This window comes from Panulirus ornatus, chromosome 64 (assembly GCF_036320965.1).
Source record: "Panulirus ornatus isolate Po-2019 chromosome 64, ASM3632096v1, whole genome shotgun sequence".
NCBI classification, from domain to species: Eukaryota; Metazoa; Arthropoda; class Malacostraca; order Decapoda; family Palinuridae; genus Panulirus; species Panulirus ornatus.
The window spans coordinates 23,741,731-23,764,975 of NC_092287.1; the positions used below are offsets into that span (position 1 = coordinate 23,741,731).

General features: G+C 40.3%; 1 protein-coding gene and 1 long non-coding RNA gene across 2 annotated transcripts in view; one reads left to right on the forward strand and one right to left on the reverse strand.

The window, feature by feature from the left end:
• Window positions 1–1,351: 1,351 nt before the first annotated feature.
• LOC139746340 (glutathione peroxidase 2-like) lies at window positions 1,352–13,944 on the reverse strand. The gene is made up of 5 exons (XM_071657501.1): window positions 13,769–13,944; window positions 6,279–6,448; window positions 5,340–5,468; window positions 2,640–2,791; window positions 1,352–1,752 (listed from the first exon to the last, which is right to left on the reverse strand). Exons 1-5 carry the CDS (start codon window positions 13,821–13,823, stop codon window positions 1,692–1,694), a joined length of 567 nt encoding a protein of 188 aa, XP_071513602.1. The 5' UTR covers window positions 13,824–13,944; the 3' UTR covers window positions 1,352–1,691.
• A 5,845-nt stretch (window positions 13,945–19,789) lies between these two features.
• Window positions 19,790–23,245, forward strand: part of LOC139746145 (uncharacterized) — a 52,836-nt gene continuing 49,380 nt past the window's right edge. Inside the window, exon 1 of the long non-coding RNA XR_011712079.1 lies at window positions 19,790–20,098. This is a non-coding gene — a long non-coding RNA (uncharacterized lncRNA). The remainder of the gene's footprint in view (window positions 20,099–23,245) is intronic.

Here is a 23,245-nt window from a genome sequence, read left to right on the forward strand (position 1 = left end):
TTCTGGACTGTTTCTCACAGACGACCCCCATTGGGAGGTGAGGTGAGGTGGGGGAGGGGGAAGGAGGAGTTCTTGGTTCGCTAACCAACCGTAAATGGGGAAGAAAGGGGGTGGGGAGGAGGTGGGAAGAAAGGGGGTGGGGAGGAGGTGGGAAGAAAGGGGGTGGGGAGGAGGGGGGGGGAGTTTTAATGATATTGGTTGGTTGGTTTGGTTGTGTGGGCTTTAGGCCTATAAGCTATCGTTAGGGTGTGGGGAGGGGGGGGAGTAAAACCATCGGCGTATGTATATAACAGGAAATTAAGAAGGTTTTTATTCATGCTTTAAACACAATTCTAAGATTTTTTTTTACAATTCTAGCACACACACGATATATATATATATATATATATATATATATATATATATATATATATATATATATATATATATATTCTTGCCCAAGGGATCATCATCTGCCATATGATCTTCCTAACTAATCACTCCCACATAGACCTTTTGACGTTTTCTTAACATCTCTATATTCTTCCCACACTGCGTAACATCCCATGTTCATGTGATCATCTACTACCTGCTCTCTCACCTTTGACCTCTCCCGAGCCAGACACACTTGGCTCTCACACCCACACGTCAACAGGTGTCTCTCTCTCTCTCTCTCTCTCTCTCTCTCTCTCTCTCTCTCTCTCTCTCTCTCTCTCTCTCTCTCTCTCTATTTTTGAGTCACTTCCATTCCCCATCTCTCAGAACACCTTCAAAAAAATTCCCCTCTACTATACATGTCTCTCCCATCACCATCTTGGCTGATGACTACATTTTTTTTTGGAAGTATTTAAATTCACCTATTTAGTTCTTCACTCGGGGGCAAAATTTTACACTGAACTTACAATCTCAATCTTCCAATCCCTTTCAAAAACTAGAGTGACTTTTAATTACATAAATTGTCCTTATGCTGGAAATGCCATCGAAGCGCCCCACCACCAACATATCCAAGCATTTTCTGCGATTTTCCTTAGCGACACGTTACATCTGTAACAAAGTCCATTCCAAAGTCCATTCTGTTTTCTCCCTCTTTCTTTCTTGTCACACTGCCATAGGTCGACCACAAGACGTCATTCGTAGCTAAAGCACGTCATCAGTTCATTCATAATTGAAATCACGTTGAGGTTTATCTCAGCTGAGCATTATAGCAGATTATTAATGACATAGTTCTTAAAGAGTAGATGAACTCACCCTTCTCGTCTATATCATAGTTTTGGACTCGCTCCAGTATTTCCCTTTGTCGTATTTGATACGTACCTGACCGCCACAACAGATCCACACATCCAAATTTAGAATGAAAATCAAACAACTCTACTTCACATCTTTAGCCTTTAATAAAAAATAAGACAAATGAAGTCCCCAAAGAGAGAATCAGATCCCACTTTAAGGGGTCATTTAATATTCTTGTTCCACATGTAGCTTGTATCACAGGCCACACACACACCCCTTCCTCCTCTCTCTCTCACACACAGACACACACTCACAGTAAAATGGTCTCAGTCCACAGGACTTCCAGAAGCCCCCACAGCCAAGCGTTTGAGGGACCCCCTTCATAAAAAACAGGACCTGGAACCACTTCACTGGGTAGTCTGTGGTTAGAGAGAGAGAGAGAGAGAGAGAGGACCCTGTGGCAGATTCATTTAAGGTATTTACAATTACTTCAGTAGAGTTTTGATATCATCTTGAAGGAGTCGAGTCGGGTATTTCTTGCTGAACCTGAAAGTAAAAAGGAGAAAGAGCTAAGAGAATAGTGCTACAGTAAACGTATTATATACAATGAAACAGATGGTATTGCACTGTCTAATCATAGATCTAGTTAACAGTCAATTAGGCTTGAAAACAGTTTTCATATATTGCTTTTTCACCCGTAGAGTACAACACTTGTGTCTGCCAGTCATAACATAAAAAATTCTTTAGGGATTACTTGTTTTCTGATTTTTGTAATTTCCTTTTTACATCCCCCTTCACCTTACCGAGCCTATCCTGCTCTTTTTCCCCATCCATTAAGAGTTGCAAAGACTAACTTCAATTATTATCGTAAATTTGTTTCCTTGTGTCCGTTGATTAACGAGTTCTTCACGTATTTGACGACCTCACATCAATTAACATCCACAAAATATGTTCTTCAGAAATTCAGAGAACGTCAAATGGGTTATCGACCCAGGGTGTGAAATAGTAATCTAACTTAATATATAGGGGGTTGAATTTTGCATTCACCATTCTCTATGATGGAACAAAAATAAGATAACGTAATTATCGAGATCTTTAAAGAAAATGGGATTAAACAAAATGTACATATAGAAAATGGGATTAACTAAAGACGCATATAGAAAATTTGATTAAAGACGCACAAATAGAAAACGGGATTAAATAAAGACGTAAATACAGAAAATGGGATACGTACATTTAGAAAACGGGATTAAGTAAAGACGTACATATAGAAGACGGGATTCAGTAAAGACGTACATATAGAAAATTGGATTGAAACCATAGAAAATGGGATTAAGTTAAGACGCACCTATACAAATTGGGATTCAATAAAGAGGTACACGAAGGGGGGATGAGGGGAGGAGGAGAAGGAAAGAAAATGTTGTATGGTTTACCTTTTGTATGGTTGGCCATCCTTGCCGATCAGAAACTTCTCGAAGTTCCAGGCGATGTCGGAGCGGGTGACAGGACTCCAGATTATGCACTTGGGGTCACACATAAAGCTCACACAGTCATCAGAGGGTAGAGGGAGGCGTTCTTTCAGGTACTGCAAGAAATAAAAGGAAAAAATTTATCCGTGAAAAAAAAAAAATTGAAGGTGATAGGGAAAAATATTGGTTAAAAAGACTTGAGATAACAGAGAAAAAATATCAGTTAAAATCTTAATATGATAGATAAATATCGGCTAAAGACTTAATATGACAGAGGGAAATACTTAAAAACTTGAAGGTAACAGAGAAAAATATTGGTTAAAAAGACTTAAGATGACAGAGAAAAATTATCAGTTAAAAACTTAATATGATAAAAATATCAGTTAAAACATGACAAAATCATCAGTTAAAAACTTAAAGTGACAGAAAAATATCAGTTAAAAACTTCAGTTAAAAATTTAAGATGACAGAAAAATGTGAACAATTTGAGTTTTTACTTGAAATTTTTGAGAAATAAAATTACCCCAAATATTTGCTAAGTTGGACAGTCTACACTGTGAAATACAAATTCATAATAATATTCAAATGGTCTCAAGTTTATGACGAACGTGTATCCCATATTTAAGTATAATTAATATTCAAATTGGTCTACGTTTAATATCTTTTATATGTTTGATCAAACACACTTAATTTTTCGAAGTATCGAAATTGTAAATAACTCTGATTGCATAAAAATAATTATCATTTCATTAAAACTAATAAAAAAAATGCGCATTTTCATAAACATTCTTCCAATTTACAGTTTTGCATATAACCTCCACGAGACAAGTGACTCCCAGAGTCAATTTGGCTGAGAAGAAAAAAGTATATGAAGAGAGGAAACATCTACATATAAACATGTGAAATATTAAAGCATGGCATAGGAGAAGCATACTCGAGGAATACACAGACACAGCTCGTTCGTGCAAATTAACCTCAAAAAAAAAAAAGGAAAAAAAATATGCAAGGCGTGTATATGCAGATGTATGTTCTAAAAAGAAAAAAAATTAAAAACAGACCTTCCACTAAATTCTCTTTGTTCTATATTACCGGAATGATTTACGTAACTCCGTACAGAAACGTAGAACACAATATAGCCTGTAAAAAGGTTTTCGTAAACGAAGCAACACCGAAAATTCTAATACTGTGGCTTATATATATATATATATATATTTTTTTTTTTATGGCGGTACCCGTGGGTAAAAAAAAGTGAAGTGCGGAGGATTCACGGGGGAAAGAGGTTTGAGATTACAACAACAAGGAAAGGTTGATGGAATATACCCACTCGAGAGAGAGAGAGAGAGAGAGAGAGAGAGAGAGAGAGAGAGAGAGAGAGACTGTTACAAGGAGTGTTGGATGACAAATTATTATGGTTCACATGAGATAACTTTTCTAAGATTCTTTAAAAAAATATTTGAGAATACGGAGACAAAGTAAGATAGACTGACACAGGCAAGCATACAAGACGTGAGTTCAGGAGATAGATAGATAGATAGATAGATAGACTAAGATAACCAAGTACTGTAAGGGAATAAACACCTTATACCTTAATTATTACAGGTGATCCAATCCTAGTGTTAACAGGCAGTGTGGTGATCCAATCCTAGTGTTAACAGGCAGTGTGGTTGACCCAATCCTAGTGTTAACAGGCAGTGTGGTTGATCCAATCCTAGTGTTAACAGGCAGTGTGGTGATCCAATCCTAGTGTTAACAGGCAGTGTGGTTGATCCAATCCTAGTGTTAACAGGCAGTGATCCAATCCTAGTGTTAACAGGCAGTGTGGTGATCCAATCCTAGTGTTAACAGGCAGTGTGGTTGATCCAATCCTAGTGTTAACAGGCAGTGTGGTTGATCCAATCCTAGTGTTAACAGGCAGTGTGGTTGATCCAATCCTAGTGTTAACAGGCAGTGTGGTGATCCAATCCTAGTGTTAACAGGCAGTGTGGTTGACCCAATCCTAGTGTTAACAGGCAGTGTGGTGATCCAATCCTAGTGTTAACAGGCAGTGTGGTTGACCCAATCCTAGTGTTAACAGGCAGTGTGGTGATCCAATCCTAGTGTTAACAGGCAGTGTGGTTGATCCAATCCTAGTGTTAACAGGCAGTGTGGTTGATCCAATCCTAGTGTTAACAGGCAGTGTGGTTGATCCAATCCTAGTGTTAACAGGCAGTGTGGTTGATCCAATCCTAGTGTTAACAGGCAGTGTGGTTGACCCAATCCTAGTGTTAACAGGCAGTGTGGTGATCCAATCCTAGTGTTAACAGGCAGTGTGGTTGATCCAATCCTAGTGTTAACAGGCAGTGTGGTTGATCCAATCCTAGTGTTAACAGGCAGTGTGGTTGATCCAATCCTAGTGTTAACAGGCAGTGTGGTTGATCCAATCCTAGTGTTAACAGGCAGTGTGGTTGATCCAATCCTAGTGTTAACAGGCAGGCAGTGTGGTTGATCCAATCCTAGTGTTAACAGGCAGTGTGGTTGATCCAATCCTAGTGTTAACAGGCAGTGTGGTGATCCAATCCTAGTGTTAACAGGCAGTGTGGTTGATCCAATCCTAGTGTTAACAGGCAGTGTATGTGATTATGCCCCCTTCCTTACCATGGGTCCAGGAGGTTTGTGTACACTGACCTTAAACACAGGGTGAGCTTCTTCGCCATTCACATCGGCTTTGCAAAACATATCCATTTTTGGTTCAAAGTTGTTGCCAGGGCGTACATGGCGGAGGCTGTTCATCAGTTCTACCTCGTTTGTATTTTCCTGTGGGGGGAAAAAACCTAAGATCAGATACAGTCACATGTATGGCGGAGGCTGTTCATCAGTTCTACCTCGTTTGTATTTTCCTGTGGGGGGAAAAAACCTAAGATCAGATACAGTCACATGTCTATACAAATGTCTTAGGTGTTTTTTTTTTTCTTTTTTGTATCTAAAGACGTCTGGCGAAAATCTATCCTAGTCTGACCCCAATACTGTGTAAGGGAAATATAGGCCACCTTCTATGATCCTTCTATTGCATTACGTGAAACAAATGCTATAACTATTACATTATTCTTCCTTCACTCCCTTTGTCGTAACAGCAATATCAATTCATCAGTATGTAGGTGACATTAACATAATATACACAATAGCATCATTATCATTATTAACGCAATCTTTTTGTTTTATCCGGCATTAAAATATTGTATGATTCATTATACATAAAATATCGTATAAGTCATTGCACCAAGTAGCAGTACTATTATAATACTAGTGTAAAGGCGTTTTTAATTAACTATTGTCAGGTCCCTACCATCTCCCATTTGACTGAACTTCTATAGAGAAACGGAAAGTGATGCTAAAGTTCCCTAATATGCGAAATGAGGAACATATATATTTCTGAACTTGTTTTGTGACCAGACAATAAACCCGAATTTACCATCATGGCCTAATTGTGCGTAGAATTCATAAATTCTGTTACTACAGTCACACCAGCGACACGCCATTTTCTGGTTGACTCTCTCTCTCTCTCTCTCTCTCTCTCTCTCTCTCTCTCTCTCTCTCTCTCTCTCTCTCTCTCCCCAGCTGGCTCACCTGATGACCGAACTGGTTGCAGGGGAAGGCCAGGACCGCCAGATGGTCACCGAAGGTCTCGATGAGCTCGTTCATCTGGGTGAAGTCCTGGGTTGTCGTGCCTCAGAGGGAGGCGGTGTTCTGCACCAGCACCACCTTCCCCTGGTACTTCCTGAAGGACACTGTCTCGCCTGGAAGGATCAATGTAGGATGACCGTCAGTGGACGGGGATACGCGCATCAATCCTAACTCTTTCCGTGGTGGTTTGGTCTTGGGTACGTTAACGTATGGTGAACGTAGGGTCACCACAAGCTGATATCTTGTTTTGGGTAAGTTAGGATAAGTTAGTTTTTGGCTAGGCTAAGTTAGGTTAGGTTAGGTTAGGGTACAAACCTAACCTCACTAGGCTAAAGTTAGGTTAGGGTACAAACTTAATCTTAGGCTAACTTGCTTTTCATAGGTTAAGTTAGGATAGGATACATACCTAACCTTATAACGGCTAGGCTAACTTACTTTTTCCTAGGTTAAGTTAGGATGGGATATAAACCTAATCTTATAACGGCTAGGCTAACTTACTTATTCCTAGGTTAAGTTAGGTTGGGATATAAACCTAACCTTACAACGGCTAGGCTAACTTATTTTTTCCTAGGTTAAGTTAGGATAGGATACAAACCTAACCTAATCTCAAGCAATCCCTTTCTTCGCATACACCTTTTGCACAGCGTGGTGTGGGTGGGTATATATTTTTACGTGTGTTTTTCCCTCTCAAATCATAGCAACAACGAACTTACAATCATCTCTTAATTGCAGTTTGCCTGTCACTTGACTTTAGAAATGGATTTCAAGGAGTTGCTATCTGTTCAAAAGGCCTTGTAGACGGCTGTGTCTATAAACGGATCTAATTCCAGGGTTGTAAGGGAAAATTTCTGTTCTATTGTTAACAGCTTTTATTTTCCTATTAAAAGTTTTGGTTTTTTTTTCTCAACGTTGAAGGCTTCAGTCACGAACAAAAGTCCACTTGAAGGGCGAACCTTAATTGAAACACAAAGAGGATTACGAAAGCGACAAAGAAGAGACAAAGGGAAAGTACTAATTTGGGAGGAAGTGAAAAAAAAAGTGTCTTTTAAAATGTGCCAGGTCATAGTTACTGGGAAAGCCATGAGGAAGGTAGAGAGTTCCAGAGCTTTGAGGCGTAGGGAAAGAAAGTTTTCAAGATGGCCCACAATAGAGTGGAGTTTGCGGAGGATTGCGTGGTCTAGCTAGTGGTGGGGGGCACAAGGCAGCCAGCTCTCGGGAGCAAAATCCAAATACCTATAGATGAGGGAAAGTGGACCAATATTGTGGCGTAGGACAAGCTGGTCACGTTTTGAAGTTAGCCTGGGACAGTTTAGAAGTGGGACCGCTTACGTTTTGAAGTTAGCCTGGGACAGTTTAGAAGTGGGGACCGCTTACGTTTTGAAGTTAGCCTGGGACAGTTTAGAAGTGGGACCGCTTTCGACTCGATTGTGTCAAGTAAGGATACAGAGCTAGAACCACCCCAGATGTGAGAGCAGTATTCCATACAAGGACGAATCAACCCTTTGTATGAACGGAGCAATTGATAATGAGAAAGAGAAATTGCGACATCTAAACAGGACTCCCAGTTTCTTAGAGCTAGACTTAGCTATTTTCGTAATATGGGGTTTCCAAGAAAGAGTGGATATTACAGTAATACCAAGTAGGTTCATCGAGTCAAGAGGTGGAATTGCAGAACCGTCAAAGGAGAGAGAAAAGTAGGAAGGAATTTTCGATAGTAATTGGGTCTTGGAGGCATTACACTTAAAGAGATTTCGTCTACCTCACTGTTACATTCTGTCCAAGGCTGAGTTATATATAGGGAGTTATGGTTGAGGAGATATAGATGGAGTTAAGAGAAGAAGGAGCAGATCTGAATGATGTGAAGGAATGCATGCATAATGTTGAGTCGTCAGCGTATGAGGAATGTATTTGATTATTTGTAGGAAACAGAAAATCGTCCGAGAAAACGGGGAGAAAAAAAAAAAAATGGGAAAAGGACAGGTCCCTCTGTTCGAGTTTCGTATAATCGCTCATACTTGTAAACAAGTTTCCGTATTTCGTGGGAAAAAATAATTATGGCAGTTCAAATGGCAGTAATAATATTATAAATGTCAAGCACTCGTGAACCAGCTGGTCATATCGTTGACAACCACTCAACATTCCTGTGGTCGGCTGGGCGTAAAACCTGATCGTCCCATATCAGTTTATTACCCCAGGATCAGTTATCTGTTCCTGGCGGTGAGACGTACCATTTTATCTTCACAGCACAAAGGACAGATCCCGGGACACATCAGGTCTTATGATGCACCCATGCATGTCTCCATAATAAAATATATTTTCAAACCTGGCCGTAGGTCTAGGGTATAGCGACAACATTCAACAGCGTTTGGCGAGCTATGTTTTCATTATCTACCCCTTCCACAGTTACGATTTTTCGAGTTAGGTCTTTATACAGATTTTTAAGACTGGATTTGGGGGTCGTGTATGTAATTACCTGTAACTGCTCAAAGTAGTTCTTCACTCATGGGGTTCTACCTCCTCAGTTTTATCCTTTTCAAACCACTGTCCATATTTATTACCTTGTAACTGTGCATTATTATTATTGCTATTCTTATTATCATTGTATCATAAATAACCCCATGAACCTCTACACCAATGACTCTTGTAGCTACATGGCTGCTTTGAAGGATATATAGAATTCCTTTGAAGTGAGCGTTTTGACTAGACTGTTATATGTTTTGTCAACTTACGAAAACAAACCCCGACAAAGCTAACTTCCTTCTCTGTCACAGGTGGGTGGGGGGCCTAGTTACCCTCGTCTGAATTATTTATGATAAAAAAAAGGCCCCCGGGTTGTACGAATTGATTGTAAGTGTATGTGGTTACGTTATAAAAGTTTTTTTTAGCATGTTGGTGTAAGGTCATCTTTTCCATCCTGGGTTTGTGCTCTGGTAAAGATGTGTTATAATAATAATTTTTGGCGCGGTGTGGGAGCCAGGTCTTGCTATACCAGTTCCATTGGGTCTCTTGTACCAAGCAACACCACCTTCTGGTCTCTGAGAAACAATACAGGAATGGCAACATGACATTTTTTTTTTTTTTCAATACAGGTCTCCAAGCCAAAAATTTTGACGATGGTCAGCCATTGAGAAATTTAAAAGCTGCATGGCAGGAAATTACATCAAAGTGCAATATTAACAAAGTAACGTTTACATAAACCACAGATGTTGCCATATTGTTGCTCGAATGGCAACACTGAGGCTTGGGGGTGTAGGCAACTGGACCCCCATGTTCCATAAGATTCGCTCACTGATGAAAACGACATGGAACGATCTTATATCATAGCCACGACCAAACTACATCTACAGACACACTTACATATTAAACTCTTCTTAGATAACTGTATACAGAGGACTTTTGGAAAGCCAAGGGGACTGCTAATGAAAATTTCATAGCCAGTGAGCGATACCCAGGTCTTATGCAAGCAAGCAAAACACACTGGAAAATGCGCCAGCGACTCCCCCCTGTGTGCCCAGTTGCTATGACGACAACAGGCCCCATGGATATATATATATATATATATATATATATTTTCTGACTCGTTTTTTATTTATAGGTGAGAACGTCTCATTTCTCTATCTTAAATGCTGGGGAAACTCTATGCAAGTTCACACGAGTGATGCACTGAATGGATAACGTACACAGAGTATTCCATGAATATGTAAATCAATTCGAACAAAGAACCCTTCTCTTACATAACAAACAACTTCGTATTTACGTAAGGTGGTGACTGCTGTTCCGGGCTTATTAGTACAGCAACAGACGGTAAACAGAAGGATGGGAAATGCGATAGGAATGCAATTCCAAAATACGTAACAGAAATAACCCACACGACTGCGCGCGCAGCACGGAACCACATCTTCGATTACATAAGACTAACTTACATTATTCAAAGCTTAATATAAGACTAAAATTACATTATCGAAAGCTTGAATATAAGACTAAATTACATTATTGAAAGCTTAAGTTAAATGGATTTTCCAATAGCGACACACACAGTTAATATTGCAGCAGCAGCTGCCCAGCCTTGACTATGTAGCAGTAATGCGACGCGCGAACGTAATTGATACAAGAATTGTTAAGTTGGAGTCTCCGTTGACAAACACGTCTGCCGCAGAATACTAAACACTCATTTGGAGGACACAGGTGATTAAATGGAGGTCACATGCGATTACAGCAAGGAGAGGACAAGAATATCTCTTTGGAGTGAACTCTTATGCATACGTTATTAACTTATATCCCTTTGAAGTGAACTCTTATGCATACGTTATTAACTGATTAGAATTCCTTCTCGAAACTACCCTTGCTTAATTTCCTATTATACCCTTTAGTTGTTTTTTGTTTTCTTTTTCCGATAACTGGCCTTTGTTAAGTTGTTGATGCACGACGTAACGGCCCTTGGATACACACACGCTGGCCTAACCTCTGACCCAACGTTGCACAGAGGCCAAACCATCATACCCACACATTATTCACCCTTCGTTAAATGAGCGGTAGGCGATGACATTTCTTATTCTCAACAAACGACTAAATTAGTCTTTAATTTCAACAGCCTTCCCAACTCTCTCTCTCTGCCTGACCTCAAACACACTGCTAGAAATGTGGTTCGTCAGCACAAATGACAAAGGCACTCAAGCTATGTTCTGGCTTGGACCCAGGCCTTCCGTCTATATACATTTGCCTATACACATTGCCGATGTGCCTTAAGATATGACCGTGAGGATGCGAGCAAGCATGTATATAATTGCGTGAAATGATATAGCGTATATATATCATTTATGTGTTAGGAAAGAAAGTTTTACTCATGTCGCATCATTTCTTCACCTTATTAACCGGCTGTCTTTTCATCTGTGCGTAAATATACACGTAAGAGCGTAAATATACGCGTGAACATCCTCGCCTAAGCCAGGTAGGTACCCATGTATCGACCAGCCCCGGGGGTAGGATGAACAACCAGAGTTGACTGTGGGCCGACTGCCGCGCCCACAGGATTCAAAACGCAGGCGTGCGTCATCATTTTGTGTGTGTGTGTGTGTGTGTGTGTGTGTGTGTGTGTGCAAGCATCGGGCAGTACTCCTGGGGTATTCATTGACACACACACACACACACACACACATCCGGTCTATCTCCAGCAATTTCGACACTTGGGAGGTTAGCCATCTGGGCGGGCCACAGCTCTCCTACTGTGCACATTCCAGCAGTGGTTTTGGTTATTGAGACGGTTCGGTGTAGGTTATACTAGGGTCGGTAGATGTGGTGTGGGGTGTGCCCCCTCATAACCGTGGTAGGAGCTGTCGCGGTGGCTGTGGGAGGGGGAAATAGCGAATACCAGGGTTCGAACCTTGAGGTTGACATTTTTTAAAGGTAAGAGACGCGATTATATAAGTTAAAAAAATTACTAGTATTACCCTCCCTTCACTAACGCATGGTACTTGATAGGCAACAAGAAGAGGTTAAAGGGGGAGGGGGCTACTTCTCTCTACCCAACATTAAGGTAAAGCGAGATAACATATATATGTCTCCCTGCAGCGCGCCAGCCAGCCAACCCTACCTAGTGTACACCCTACATTCCATAGGTGTTCAATATGACCTTGAGGTATCCTCCGACACCCACCTCTCTCTCTGGCCGTCTCCAACCTCCTTCTCCCTTACCTGGCCAGTCCTCCCTCCCTTGTGCCCTCGTCTCCTGTATTGAACTGTGAATGCGTCTCCCTTTTTTTCTTCTTCACATTCTCATCTATCTTCTCCATTTTCCGTCATTCGTTCATCTATCTCCATTTTACGTCATTCGTTTATCTATCTCCATTTTCCGTCATTCGTTCATCTATCTCCATTTTCCGTCATTCGTTCATCTATCTCCATTTTCCGTCATTCGTTCATCTATCTCCATTTTCCGTCATTCGTTCATCTATCTCCATTTTCCGTCATTCGTTCATCTATCTCCATTTTCCGTCATCCGTTCATCTATCTCCATTTTCCGTCATCCGTTCATCTATCTCCATTTTCCGTCATTCGTTCATCTATCTCCATTTTCTCCCCTCATCAGATAATAATTGCTTATCTTAAACCAATTGCTTCCGTAAAGCTCCTTTGGGGGCATTATTATTATTTTCCCCCCCCTACACGCATGAGAGAAATGCAAACAAGAACAAGAGGTTTCGTTAAACACTTAAATTATTGCGACATTCACTATGGAAATTCTACCCTTGACTCTACGCCTTTTTTAAGCTGAAATCCGGTCATCCAGCGCTGGACGGACATCCCATGTGCTTACCACAAACACATCCTGTTGAAACACCCATATATATATCCACATATATATATATATCACAAGGCCTAAAGTGCATTTTTCTAATCTGTTAACACTCTGTTATCATTTCCAGAACGCGAGCACAAGTCTGCGCAACAAATGCTGGTAAAATTCTCCTCGATTCATCCCCTAAACCCCCACCCAGCCTTCATCCCCCCCTCCCCCCCTCCCATCTAAGGGCTGATGCAATGAGGCTTCTAGAATAACGAGGCGATTCATCGTGATCAGGCAAACGGCTTGGTCAACGGTCTGCGTAGATAAGTTATCTACGATAACAAGTTATCTTCTTTATCTTCCCCCCAGAGTATGCATACACGCATCATGCTTCAGCCTTTTCGCTTACAACCACTTAATTATTAATAGCGGCTTATCTTAATATATTTTTACCTTCCTGCAACTTCCCATTTGAGCGTTCCGGTTGTTGCATGGCTATAAGTCTGTCTATCAATGTCGATAGACACTAAAGGCGTATGCAGTCATAGAAATAATACCCTGGGATACCCACCCTTCAGAACCCTACGCTTTGACCCAGCCCATAGCGTTGGCATTTCTGTGAATTCAATTTCATTTTTTCGTCTTTTCTACTAAAATAATCTGATCCCTCATGACTCCTTCCTTTCCAGTTATTCTAAAATTTTCTTAAAAATGCTTTGTATAAAATCCTGTTACGTTACGCGCCCATGAAACATCATATAGGAAAGAATATTTGCTTTGTTGGGCCAACATGTTTGCGCTACAGGAAGTCGGACGTGTTTCAGACATGTAAATCATGTACATAAAGTCATACACCAGGCAAATTCCTTAATAAAGTTGATTATAAAATTCCTTTACTGGGTACATAATAAAGTCTTACATTTTGCAAGACTTAAGATTGAGCGAGTTATGTAAAAATGTCCTGGCTCTTCACGCATACCTACCGACCTCTAAATAAACATATAAATCAACAAATTATTAAATATCTTTAGAGTCTACCCTTATGCCCATGGTAGAGATAATCTACATGCCATCACTTACCATATAAATTATTTACATATACGCGTGTAATAAACCATAAAATTCTACGGATGAGAGAACTTTTACTTACCAGACAGAGCCTTGGCGCTTAATTCGTAAAAGCTCTTGACAGCAGTGGCAACCATGGTGGAACTCAAAGTGGTGATGACTATTGTGTAGTTCTGACGTACCCTCGGCCACAACTACCCGCCTTGGTGTGAAGCGACAGGCGACTCTGTATCGCCCGCCATCCGCCATGAAGCAGAAGGAACGATGCCAACTTCGTATTTTTATTTCGAAAATTCCATGCTCTCATTAAACTCCCATATCATCAAAACAATACTGAAATTACGCCGATATATAGTATGTCAGTTGAGGATAGGAAATCGGATGTGATACGCTTTTTAATTGCAGAAGAAAATGAGTGTGTGATATATGATATGTTGTTTCTACCTAACCCTGCCCTCGCGTGAGGCTCAAGGGCTAGCACATGCATTAATTCCTTACGTAATACAATTTTCAAGGTTGACCTTTCCATTCCCGTGATGATAGTGAATAAACCAGTTAAAGTTTGACCTGGTGTAAACACTGGCATGCATTAAGCACCCATTACTCAATAAACAGATGACAAAGGAGTTTAAAAAACGAGTCTCCCTCGGCTTACATTTTCCTAAACCTCTGACGCAATGAAGGGGTATATGTATATATATTATTTTCTCTTTCTCAGGAAATGTGTTGATGCGTCCCGTCTGTCGGTGACCTTTCGAGGTTTAATTGTCAAGTAATCGTTGTGAAACACGACCAAAACTGGAGAATTAGATATTACAAGCAGACGATTGAGTTTGACCCTATTATTACTGTCTTACAAGCAGTCCATTGAAGTTGACCGGGGTTGGGAAGGGCGTATTTTTTCCTCCAGGAAGATTTGAAAGGGAATTCTCCCAGTAAGAAGAGGTCAGGTCATGCTGTTGTGGTCGTGAAGGTCATGCTGTTGTGGTTAGGGTTGTATAACCAAGCTAGGTCAAGTCGAGGTGTTTAATGCCTGTATTGATTACGTTCCGAAAATTTTAATTACGCCTTCCAGCAACTTGCGTTTGTTAAGTCTGTATACATATACGCATATACAAGCGAAAGCTACGCTTGTATATGTGTTCATTACTTGTCGCAATTGCGAAGGGTTTATATTTTTTTTTTTACAGAGATCATGTACACAGTGACGGAAGGGCGTAAAAAAAAAAGAAATAGCTTATTGAAGACGAGATCATGGTAAGTGACCAGTCATGGCTCTCTCTCTCTCTCTCTCTCTCTCTCTCTCTCTCTCTCTCTCTCTCTCTCTCTCTCTCTCTCTCTCCCTTTCTTAACTCCTAGAAGGATCCTAGTAGCTAGGCATGACTTTTTTTTTATGAGTTTGACCTCCACTGGAGAAGACCCGCTACAATATCCGGATTCTAGATGACGTTAATTGGTTCGAGTTGGAGTAAAAAAAAAAGATTTAATTCAGCCGTCATGACGTCATCAAGCGTCTGCTTGATGACGTCGTGGTTGTCGAGAGCTTCTTCACCCCTTTGAGTACGATGATTTGACCCCTTCTCCTGTGCGATGACTGTGACCCATGAGCACGACGACTTGACCTCCTCGAGAACGACTTAGAGTCGTAAGTACGACGAACCAGACGCCATCGAACGACCTGACTGAGTTCAAAGACTTTGATTATCGTACTTAAGGGATGAATCATCGTTTATGTATAAGAGGGATCACGTCTTCGTACGCCAGAGGATAAGTTGTCGTACTCAAGGGATAGATAGATATATTTGTCCTAGAATGGCATCGATAGATAGTATTCCAAGCTTTTGGCTCCTGGGGGATATTTAGCTGAAGAATCCATTACAGGCAACAGTTCGGATTTTCCATGGGTGTAAATTGACTGTTACAATTTTTGGATTCACGACCATTTAAAAGGTTAATAATGTATGCTTATGGCAGGAGGTGGGGGGGGGGGTCATGTGTCCTTCCACCCCCTCACCTTTATTGTTATGCGAAACGCACTTTACTCGTTCTCTCTCTCTCTCTCTCTCTCTCTCTCTCTCTCTCTCTCTCGTGACATACTCCTTTCGCACTCCATTATATTTTTTTTTCTTCCTTTACCATCGAAAACGACAAGTCTGACCCTCGTGTCGTTTGAAATTCAATAGATCTCCCTACGGAGAGAGAGAGAGAGAGAGAGAGAGAGAGAGAGAGAGAGAGAGAGAGAGAGAGAGAGAGAGAGAGATTCAAATTAATGTAATAATTTGCATGACAGAGGGCTCTTCTTGCCGTTCACTAAGGTTTAATAAAACACGGCTACCACTTCCACTGTCCTTGAACGGCATATCACACACACACACACACACACACACTTACACACACTTACACACACTTACACACACACACACACACACACACACACACACACACCGTCATACACAAGGGTCGTACCGTCATATACAAGGGTCGTACCGTCATATACAAGGGTCGTACCGTCGTGGTCAGCGAGTGGAGTATTGGATGTCTTGGCTCCGTGAGAACGAACGACCAACCAGTTTACGGAACTCTCTTCTTCCCCCCCACAGTGTACCCATTACTGAACCCGGATGTGGTGTACACATGATTGAATCTCATTACAGACCTCTGAATATTATTATCTTTATTAAACCGCACGTCTTTTGTAAAGACGCCACGAGAGAAAAAGAGAATTGTAACCCCCTCCCAAATCCAACTTGTTAGAAGGGGGTTGAAAGGCAAGTCGGTTATTATTATTATTATTATTATTATTATTATTATTATTATTATTATTATTATTATTATTATTATTATTATTATTATTTTATTGTTTTATTTTATTATTATTATTATTATATTATTTCATTATTATTTTTTTTTTATTTTATTATTTTTTTATTTTTTTCGCTGATTGTACCGTTTGCGATGCGTTAGCAAGAACATGGAGAAAATATGGCCTATACCCACCCCTATACACATGTGAAAAACATAACAGTCATCTCATCTACGAAATTATCTACATACTCTACACAAGCTTCCATGGTTATTACCACCAACCCGCCTTAGAAAACAATAAAAATTGGTCTTGTTCAATTCATGACAGCACGTCAACTCCCTGTATAACAATGACTCCAATTCACTCTATTTCTTGCCCTCCTTTCACCCTCCTGCATGTTCAGGCCCCGATCACACAAAATCTTTTTCACTCCATCTTTCCACCTCCAATTTGGTCTCCCTCTTCTCGTTCCCTCCACCTCCGACACATATATCCTCTTGGTCAATCTCTCCTCACTCATTCTCTCCATGTGCCCAAACCATTTCAAAACACCCTCTTCTGCTCTCTCAACCACGCTCTTTTTATTTCCACACATCTCTCTTACCCTTACGTTACTTACTCGATCAAACCACCTCACACCACACATTGTCCTCAAACATCTCATTTCCAGCACATCCATCCTCCTGCGCACATCTCTATCCATAGCCCACGCCTCGCAACCATACAGCATTGTTGGAACCACTATTCCCTCAAACATACCCATTTTTGCTTTCCGAGATAATGTTCTCGACTTCCACACATTTTTCAAGGCTCCCAAAATTTTCGCCCCCTCCCCCACCCTATGATCCACTTCCGCTTCCATGGTTCCATCCGCTGACAGATCCACTCCCAGATATCTAAAACACTTCACTTCCTCCAGTTTTTCTCCATTCAAACTCACCTCCCAATTGACTTGACCCTCACCCCTACTGTACCTAATAACCTTGCTCTTATTCACATTATTCACATTATTATTATTATTATTATTATTATTATTATTATTGTTATTATTATTGTCATTATTATCATTATTATTATTGTTATTATTATTATTGATATTATTATTATTATTCCAGCTATTTAGTTATTGGGATAACCTGTTTACAATGCGTTTATACATGTTTACTCATGGAGACAAATATGGGTAGTTTACAGATCATAGTAATATAATGATGATAAAGAAATTAAAGTCATCTGCATTAGAGTATCTATCTATCTACTAACTACTTCTACCAACTGCTCCTTCCTAATGTCTCTACCATGTCTACTTCTACCTAACGTGTCTACCTCATGTTCCTATTAGGAAAAAACCAGAGTTACGAAGACTAAGTTATGTGGGTTGATTGTTGTCAAGTGTTACATGTAAGAAGGAGAGATTGTATTTTTAAGGACAGAATGCCAGTAGGCTACGTGTGGGCGAGACAGCAAGAAGACAGCTACCTGGGTCATAGAAGTCCAACTTGACAGCCACTGAAGTGCTGGTTCAATACACAGCCTTCACTATCCCTTCCAGTACCTAGGCGGTGGGTTAGGACCTGTAATATACCTGGTATGCCCTGGTAGAGAGGCTGTCTACCATCTACCATCTACAACCTTCTACTATCTACATGCATTAGGTTAGCCTTCCCCCCAAAAAAAAAAATCTTTTTTATTCAACACGTTCAAAGCAGAGAGCATATGATGCTCACATCATACTCATTCCACAAAAATAATTCATAAAACGATTCTGATGTAAATGAATAAATGAATAATAGATAAATGAATAAACATGTTTGACGTTTCACTCGTTAAGGGAATAAGCTTTTTATGATCTTATTTGTGAGTATATTCGTAACCAGCTTTCGATGATTTAAAAAAGAATAACCATAGTTTTTGCATGTGTAGTTATATATACCCTGTCTTTAGAAAATAGGTTAAAGCTTATGAGTATTTAACCTTTGATAGAAGAACAGTGAAATTTCTTCAGAGGAAAAGTTATTTTACCGAGAACTGGACAAAGTTTTAATGCTAGGCTAAAAGTTTTGGAGAGTTGTTTACATGGCCGGGAAGAAAACGAGAACTTCAAATGGCCCTAAACTTCAGGTGTCTGTTGACATTAACTTCACGGGAGCATGCTAATTAATAATGATAAAAAAAGGACGATGAATAGCGAAAATTTATTGGAAGTGGCTTGTTTGATAAGTATGTTATCGTAAGAATCCATAGAATACAATATCGTGTCATTTATTATTTATTACTTCTCATGTTACATTATTTAGTTTGGGAGCACTTCCACCCGGCCTGTGTCAGACATGGCATACCAGAGAACGGGCTGTCATTGACATGAGCAAGTGTCATGCTTAGTCCTGGCCATCCATTACACACACACACACACACACATTTAGGATGCAGGCCATTGGAATTCGAGATCTAACATTTTCTAACGTTATTTAAAACCTCATATTGATAGAATATATATATTGAAGGATTCATTGTTTAAGCCAACATCGCCCTTTTATTCCATGCAGATGGTGACGTAATGATTTGTTTATTCACACTGAGGACAACATGCCAGTAATTACTTTGATACCTTTTTTTTCGCTTCGATCTCTGGTCAAGGCTTTAGAAAAAGAAAACAATGGTTCTGTTTAATGATCAGTGTAATAATAGATCTCTGTCTAATCCACTAATTACGGGATTTACATAAATTATTTTTTTTTCTTCAAAATATTTAGAATTTGAGTTTCGCCGACTCGCGAAATAACTGCATTTCTAACGTCACTTTGTTAGGTTACCTGATAATTCAGTAATTCAATGACTGGTAAATAGACCCGTTTATGCTTCATTTATGCTGATTGCATCTGGTATTACGAAAGAGAACAGTTAAATATGATGAACATGAAATATATATATATATATATACGAAAGGCAAGATTTCTCCAACTCCCTAATTTTTATATTGTCTTTTTGTCCTTTATGTTTCACCCAAGGCCCTGTCGAAGGTTTCGTCCAGGACTGGGGCCTTTTGATAATGATAGATATAAATAACGATGATAATAATGATAAGTGGGTTTGTTGTCGAAATTCAGGTCTGTCAACTCCCAAAGCCATTAATGCCGTCAGCGTCTAACCACGTCCACCAGCGATAAGAAATAATTAATTATCACCATCTTCAATTATCGTAGATAATTATTTAAGCCATATACACTATATATATATGGCTTATGACTAATGTTTATGATAAAATAAATGTATTCATATCTCCCGTACGGTAGAGTAGTTCATGTTTTCGCCGCTAGTCAACACTGGCGCTCGCTGGGCTTGCACGGGTAAGGGAGATGACAACTGTTTTGGGATTTTAAATTGTGAAAATTATACCGTACGCAGTGTCCTGATCTCGTGAAATGGCTTTCAGAGTGTTGCAAGTGGTAGTGGTGCGCAGTTCAGGAGGCAGAGTGGCGAGGACAAGGACCAAATGGACGCTCAGTCTGCGAAAGAAGTGGCCTCGACGCGTCGTGAGTTTTGAACGGGACGCCAAAAGGATTGCTTATTGGACTCATTTACCACATCATTCAACTCAAACTGAAGGTATGGCGTCCTTTTTTTCTTTTTTTAAGTAAACTTTGTGTTCGTGGATTGTACAGTGACACCAAACTGTGCCACTTTAGGTGAATTGTAAGTGTTCATCTGGATCGAACGAGATGACCAGGATGTATGCTGTGGTATGATGATGTGGGTTGTCAACTGAAGATTGCACTAGTGAGTCCTGGCCACAAGTTAATGGCCTGTTGTCTGGTATTTCTCGTGGTGTTGGCTGGTCATTAACCGTGTGATATGCTTTAATACTTTGCCGTGTATGTCATAGTGGTCTTAGAATTGGACATTTAATTAACTACTTTAAAGGTATCTGGAAAGTACTCACGCGAAAGTATGGTGGTGCCATGAAAACCACAGGTTATTACTTTGGAATTAATGTAATTTTTTTTCTCGTAATGATGTGACTTATCTCGGAGAGCACGACTGATGCTTAGGCTAGGTTAGGTTAGATTGGTTAGATAGGTTAGGTTAGGTTAGGTTAGATTGGTTAGATAGGTTAGGTTAGGTTAGATTGGTTAGATATGGTTAGTTAGGCTAGGCTAGGATACGTTAGGTTAGATTGGTTAGATAAGGTTAGTTAGGCTAGGTTAGGTTAGATAAGGTTAGGCTAGGTTAGGGTAGATTGGTTAGATAAGGTTAGTTAGGCTAGGCTAGGTTAGGTCAGATTGCGTTTTACTCTACTGTTACCAAGTATTTTGAAATCAAGAAGTGAGTGCAGATAGGATTACATTAATTTAAAAATGAACATTTTATCGATTCACACCAACCTACTTTCATAACCCCGTGAGCAAGTACGACCCTCTGGTATAGGGTGTGGTGGCAATTAACCAGACCCTTAAGGATTAGGTTAAAGGTCCCTTAATCATATTTAAGGGTCGTACGGTCTTGCACAGGGCTTTTTAAAAAGGTCCTTAGCTTGATTTGCCTGTACAGCTCGCCTCGGTATTAAAACCACAACCACTTGATATTCATATTTCCTCTGATTTTTATTTGCTGTCGTTACCTAGCCATATGTACTACAGAGTGTTGATCATGTTATTTTCACGTGGTCTCTCGTAGCTATATCGTGGAGCATTGTAGTTTAATGATCATTCGAGTGCGGAGCTGTAATTAGTTTTAATGATACCCATCTTTAGGGAAGGGTTGGGACGGTTCATCACTGGTTTGGAAGCCAGCGTATGGAAGTGATAATGGCAGTGACGTCAGGCGCAGCGATGCTGCTGTGTGTAGGCAAGGAAAGCAAAGTACAAAATGATAAAGTTATCACAATAGAGTCGGTGTTTGTTAATTCACATTACAATGTGGGTTGAAGTCCGGACCTGGCCACTTCATCGCAGTGGTTATAACAAGGTTAGATGTGGTTGCCTTCGTAGGTTAGCAATGGTCATGTAGCCAGATACATAATTCTACCCAGGGTAATGAAATTAAATCCCACCTGATTTAGAGCAACGTAATATTATTGGGTGTAGCGTAACGTAATCCAGTCTAGCCTAGCGCAACGCAGGGTAACTTGATCAAAGCCAGCAAAATGTGGCCCAAGTTTACCATTTATAATCTTAGCCGCGTAATCTGTGTTTATGTAACCCTCTTAACGTAACGAAATGTGAGAGCAGACGACCCCGTGGCCTTGGCAGTAAACAAAAATAACTTAGAACCAAACTTACCCTACGTGGAGGTAATAGAATAACTTAGAACCAAACTTACCCTACGTGGAGGTAATAGAATAACTTAGAACCAAACTTACCCTACGTGGAGGTAATAGAATAACTTAGAACCAAACTTACCCTACGTGGAGGTAATAGAATAACTTAGAACCAAACTTACCCTACGTGGAGGTAATAGAATAACTTAGAACCAAACTTACCCAACGTGGAGGTAATAAAATCCAGACAATCTACCGATCCAGACTAATTCAAGTTACGACTTGAAATAGACTCAGATCTTGAAGGTTGGAAAAGCCATTACCAAGTATTATGTAGGACTGGAAGCCATCTTTTTTTTTCTTCAGTGCCTTCCCTCGAGAGGCATTCGATGTGTCTTGGTGAAATTTACCCGGAGATCAAAACTTGGTTCCCGTAACTGCTGCAGTGGTTGGTATGAAAGTGATTTGGTGTTAACAATGCTGATGGTTAGAAATGAAATAAGAAAGTTTCATTGTAGCCTAGCGCATGCTTCTCTCTACGCTTTCTCGTTTCTCGTAACTCATGAATATAACCTTTTAATAAGAAATCTGCGTATGTTTTTTTCTATCATTAATTTCAATGGGCGTTTTGGAAGTAAAGTGGTATTAGCATTAGTGACACTTAAGCGTTGTTAGACAATGTAGGTATATCACACAATGGATGATCGTACGGTTAAAGCTCATTATCCATTGTAATTGAACTGCTCCGGCTTAAAGGATTAAATTAATTTAAGTTTTTTGATCGCACCGCGAAGCACGGAGTGTGTGTGTGTGATCCCTAATTCCCTGGCCAGGCCAAGACGAGGCTAATTCTGTCGACGTGTATTTAAGATTGGGCCGTAAAGATGCTGATGAAAGTCCTTTATATTGTTTTTTTTTATCATTATTCGTTTATCATTGGGTGTGAAAATAGTAGGTAGAACATGTCGTCACAGTTATTTGAAGATGAAACAACAGGCGATGTGATTTGAGCAGTTACGTATATCTCCTATATCAGCATGCTAAACGGGGTCCCTCAGAGAGAGAGAGAGAGAGAGAGAGAGAGAGAGAGAGAGAGAGAGAGAGAGAGAGCTTTCATGACCCGGCCCATTAGCGTAATGATACCAGAAGGGTCTCAACACGTATCATTAATCAGTAACATTAGCATTATTAACTCCCCCGGGAGGCACGACGCGGTGCGATCCTTATTTAAGCACGACCGTACCATTATAGCCCTTATGCCTGACAGAACGACCCTTTGAGTATGTGGGGGGCACGACCCTCGACCACGACAGCACGACCCTCTACAACGACAAGGACAAGCCTCGGCCACGACGGCATTGGCTCATAATAGTACGACAGCGTGAGTCTGATACGATCCTGAAAGGGTTTGTACTGTCGTGCTCAAGGTCGTGCCGGTGTAGTCGAGGATTGTATCGTCGTGTTCAAGGGTCGTACCGTCGTGTTCAAGGGTCGTA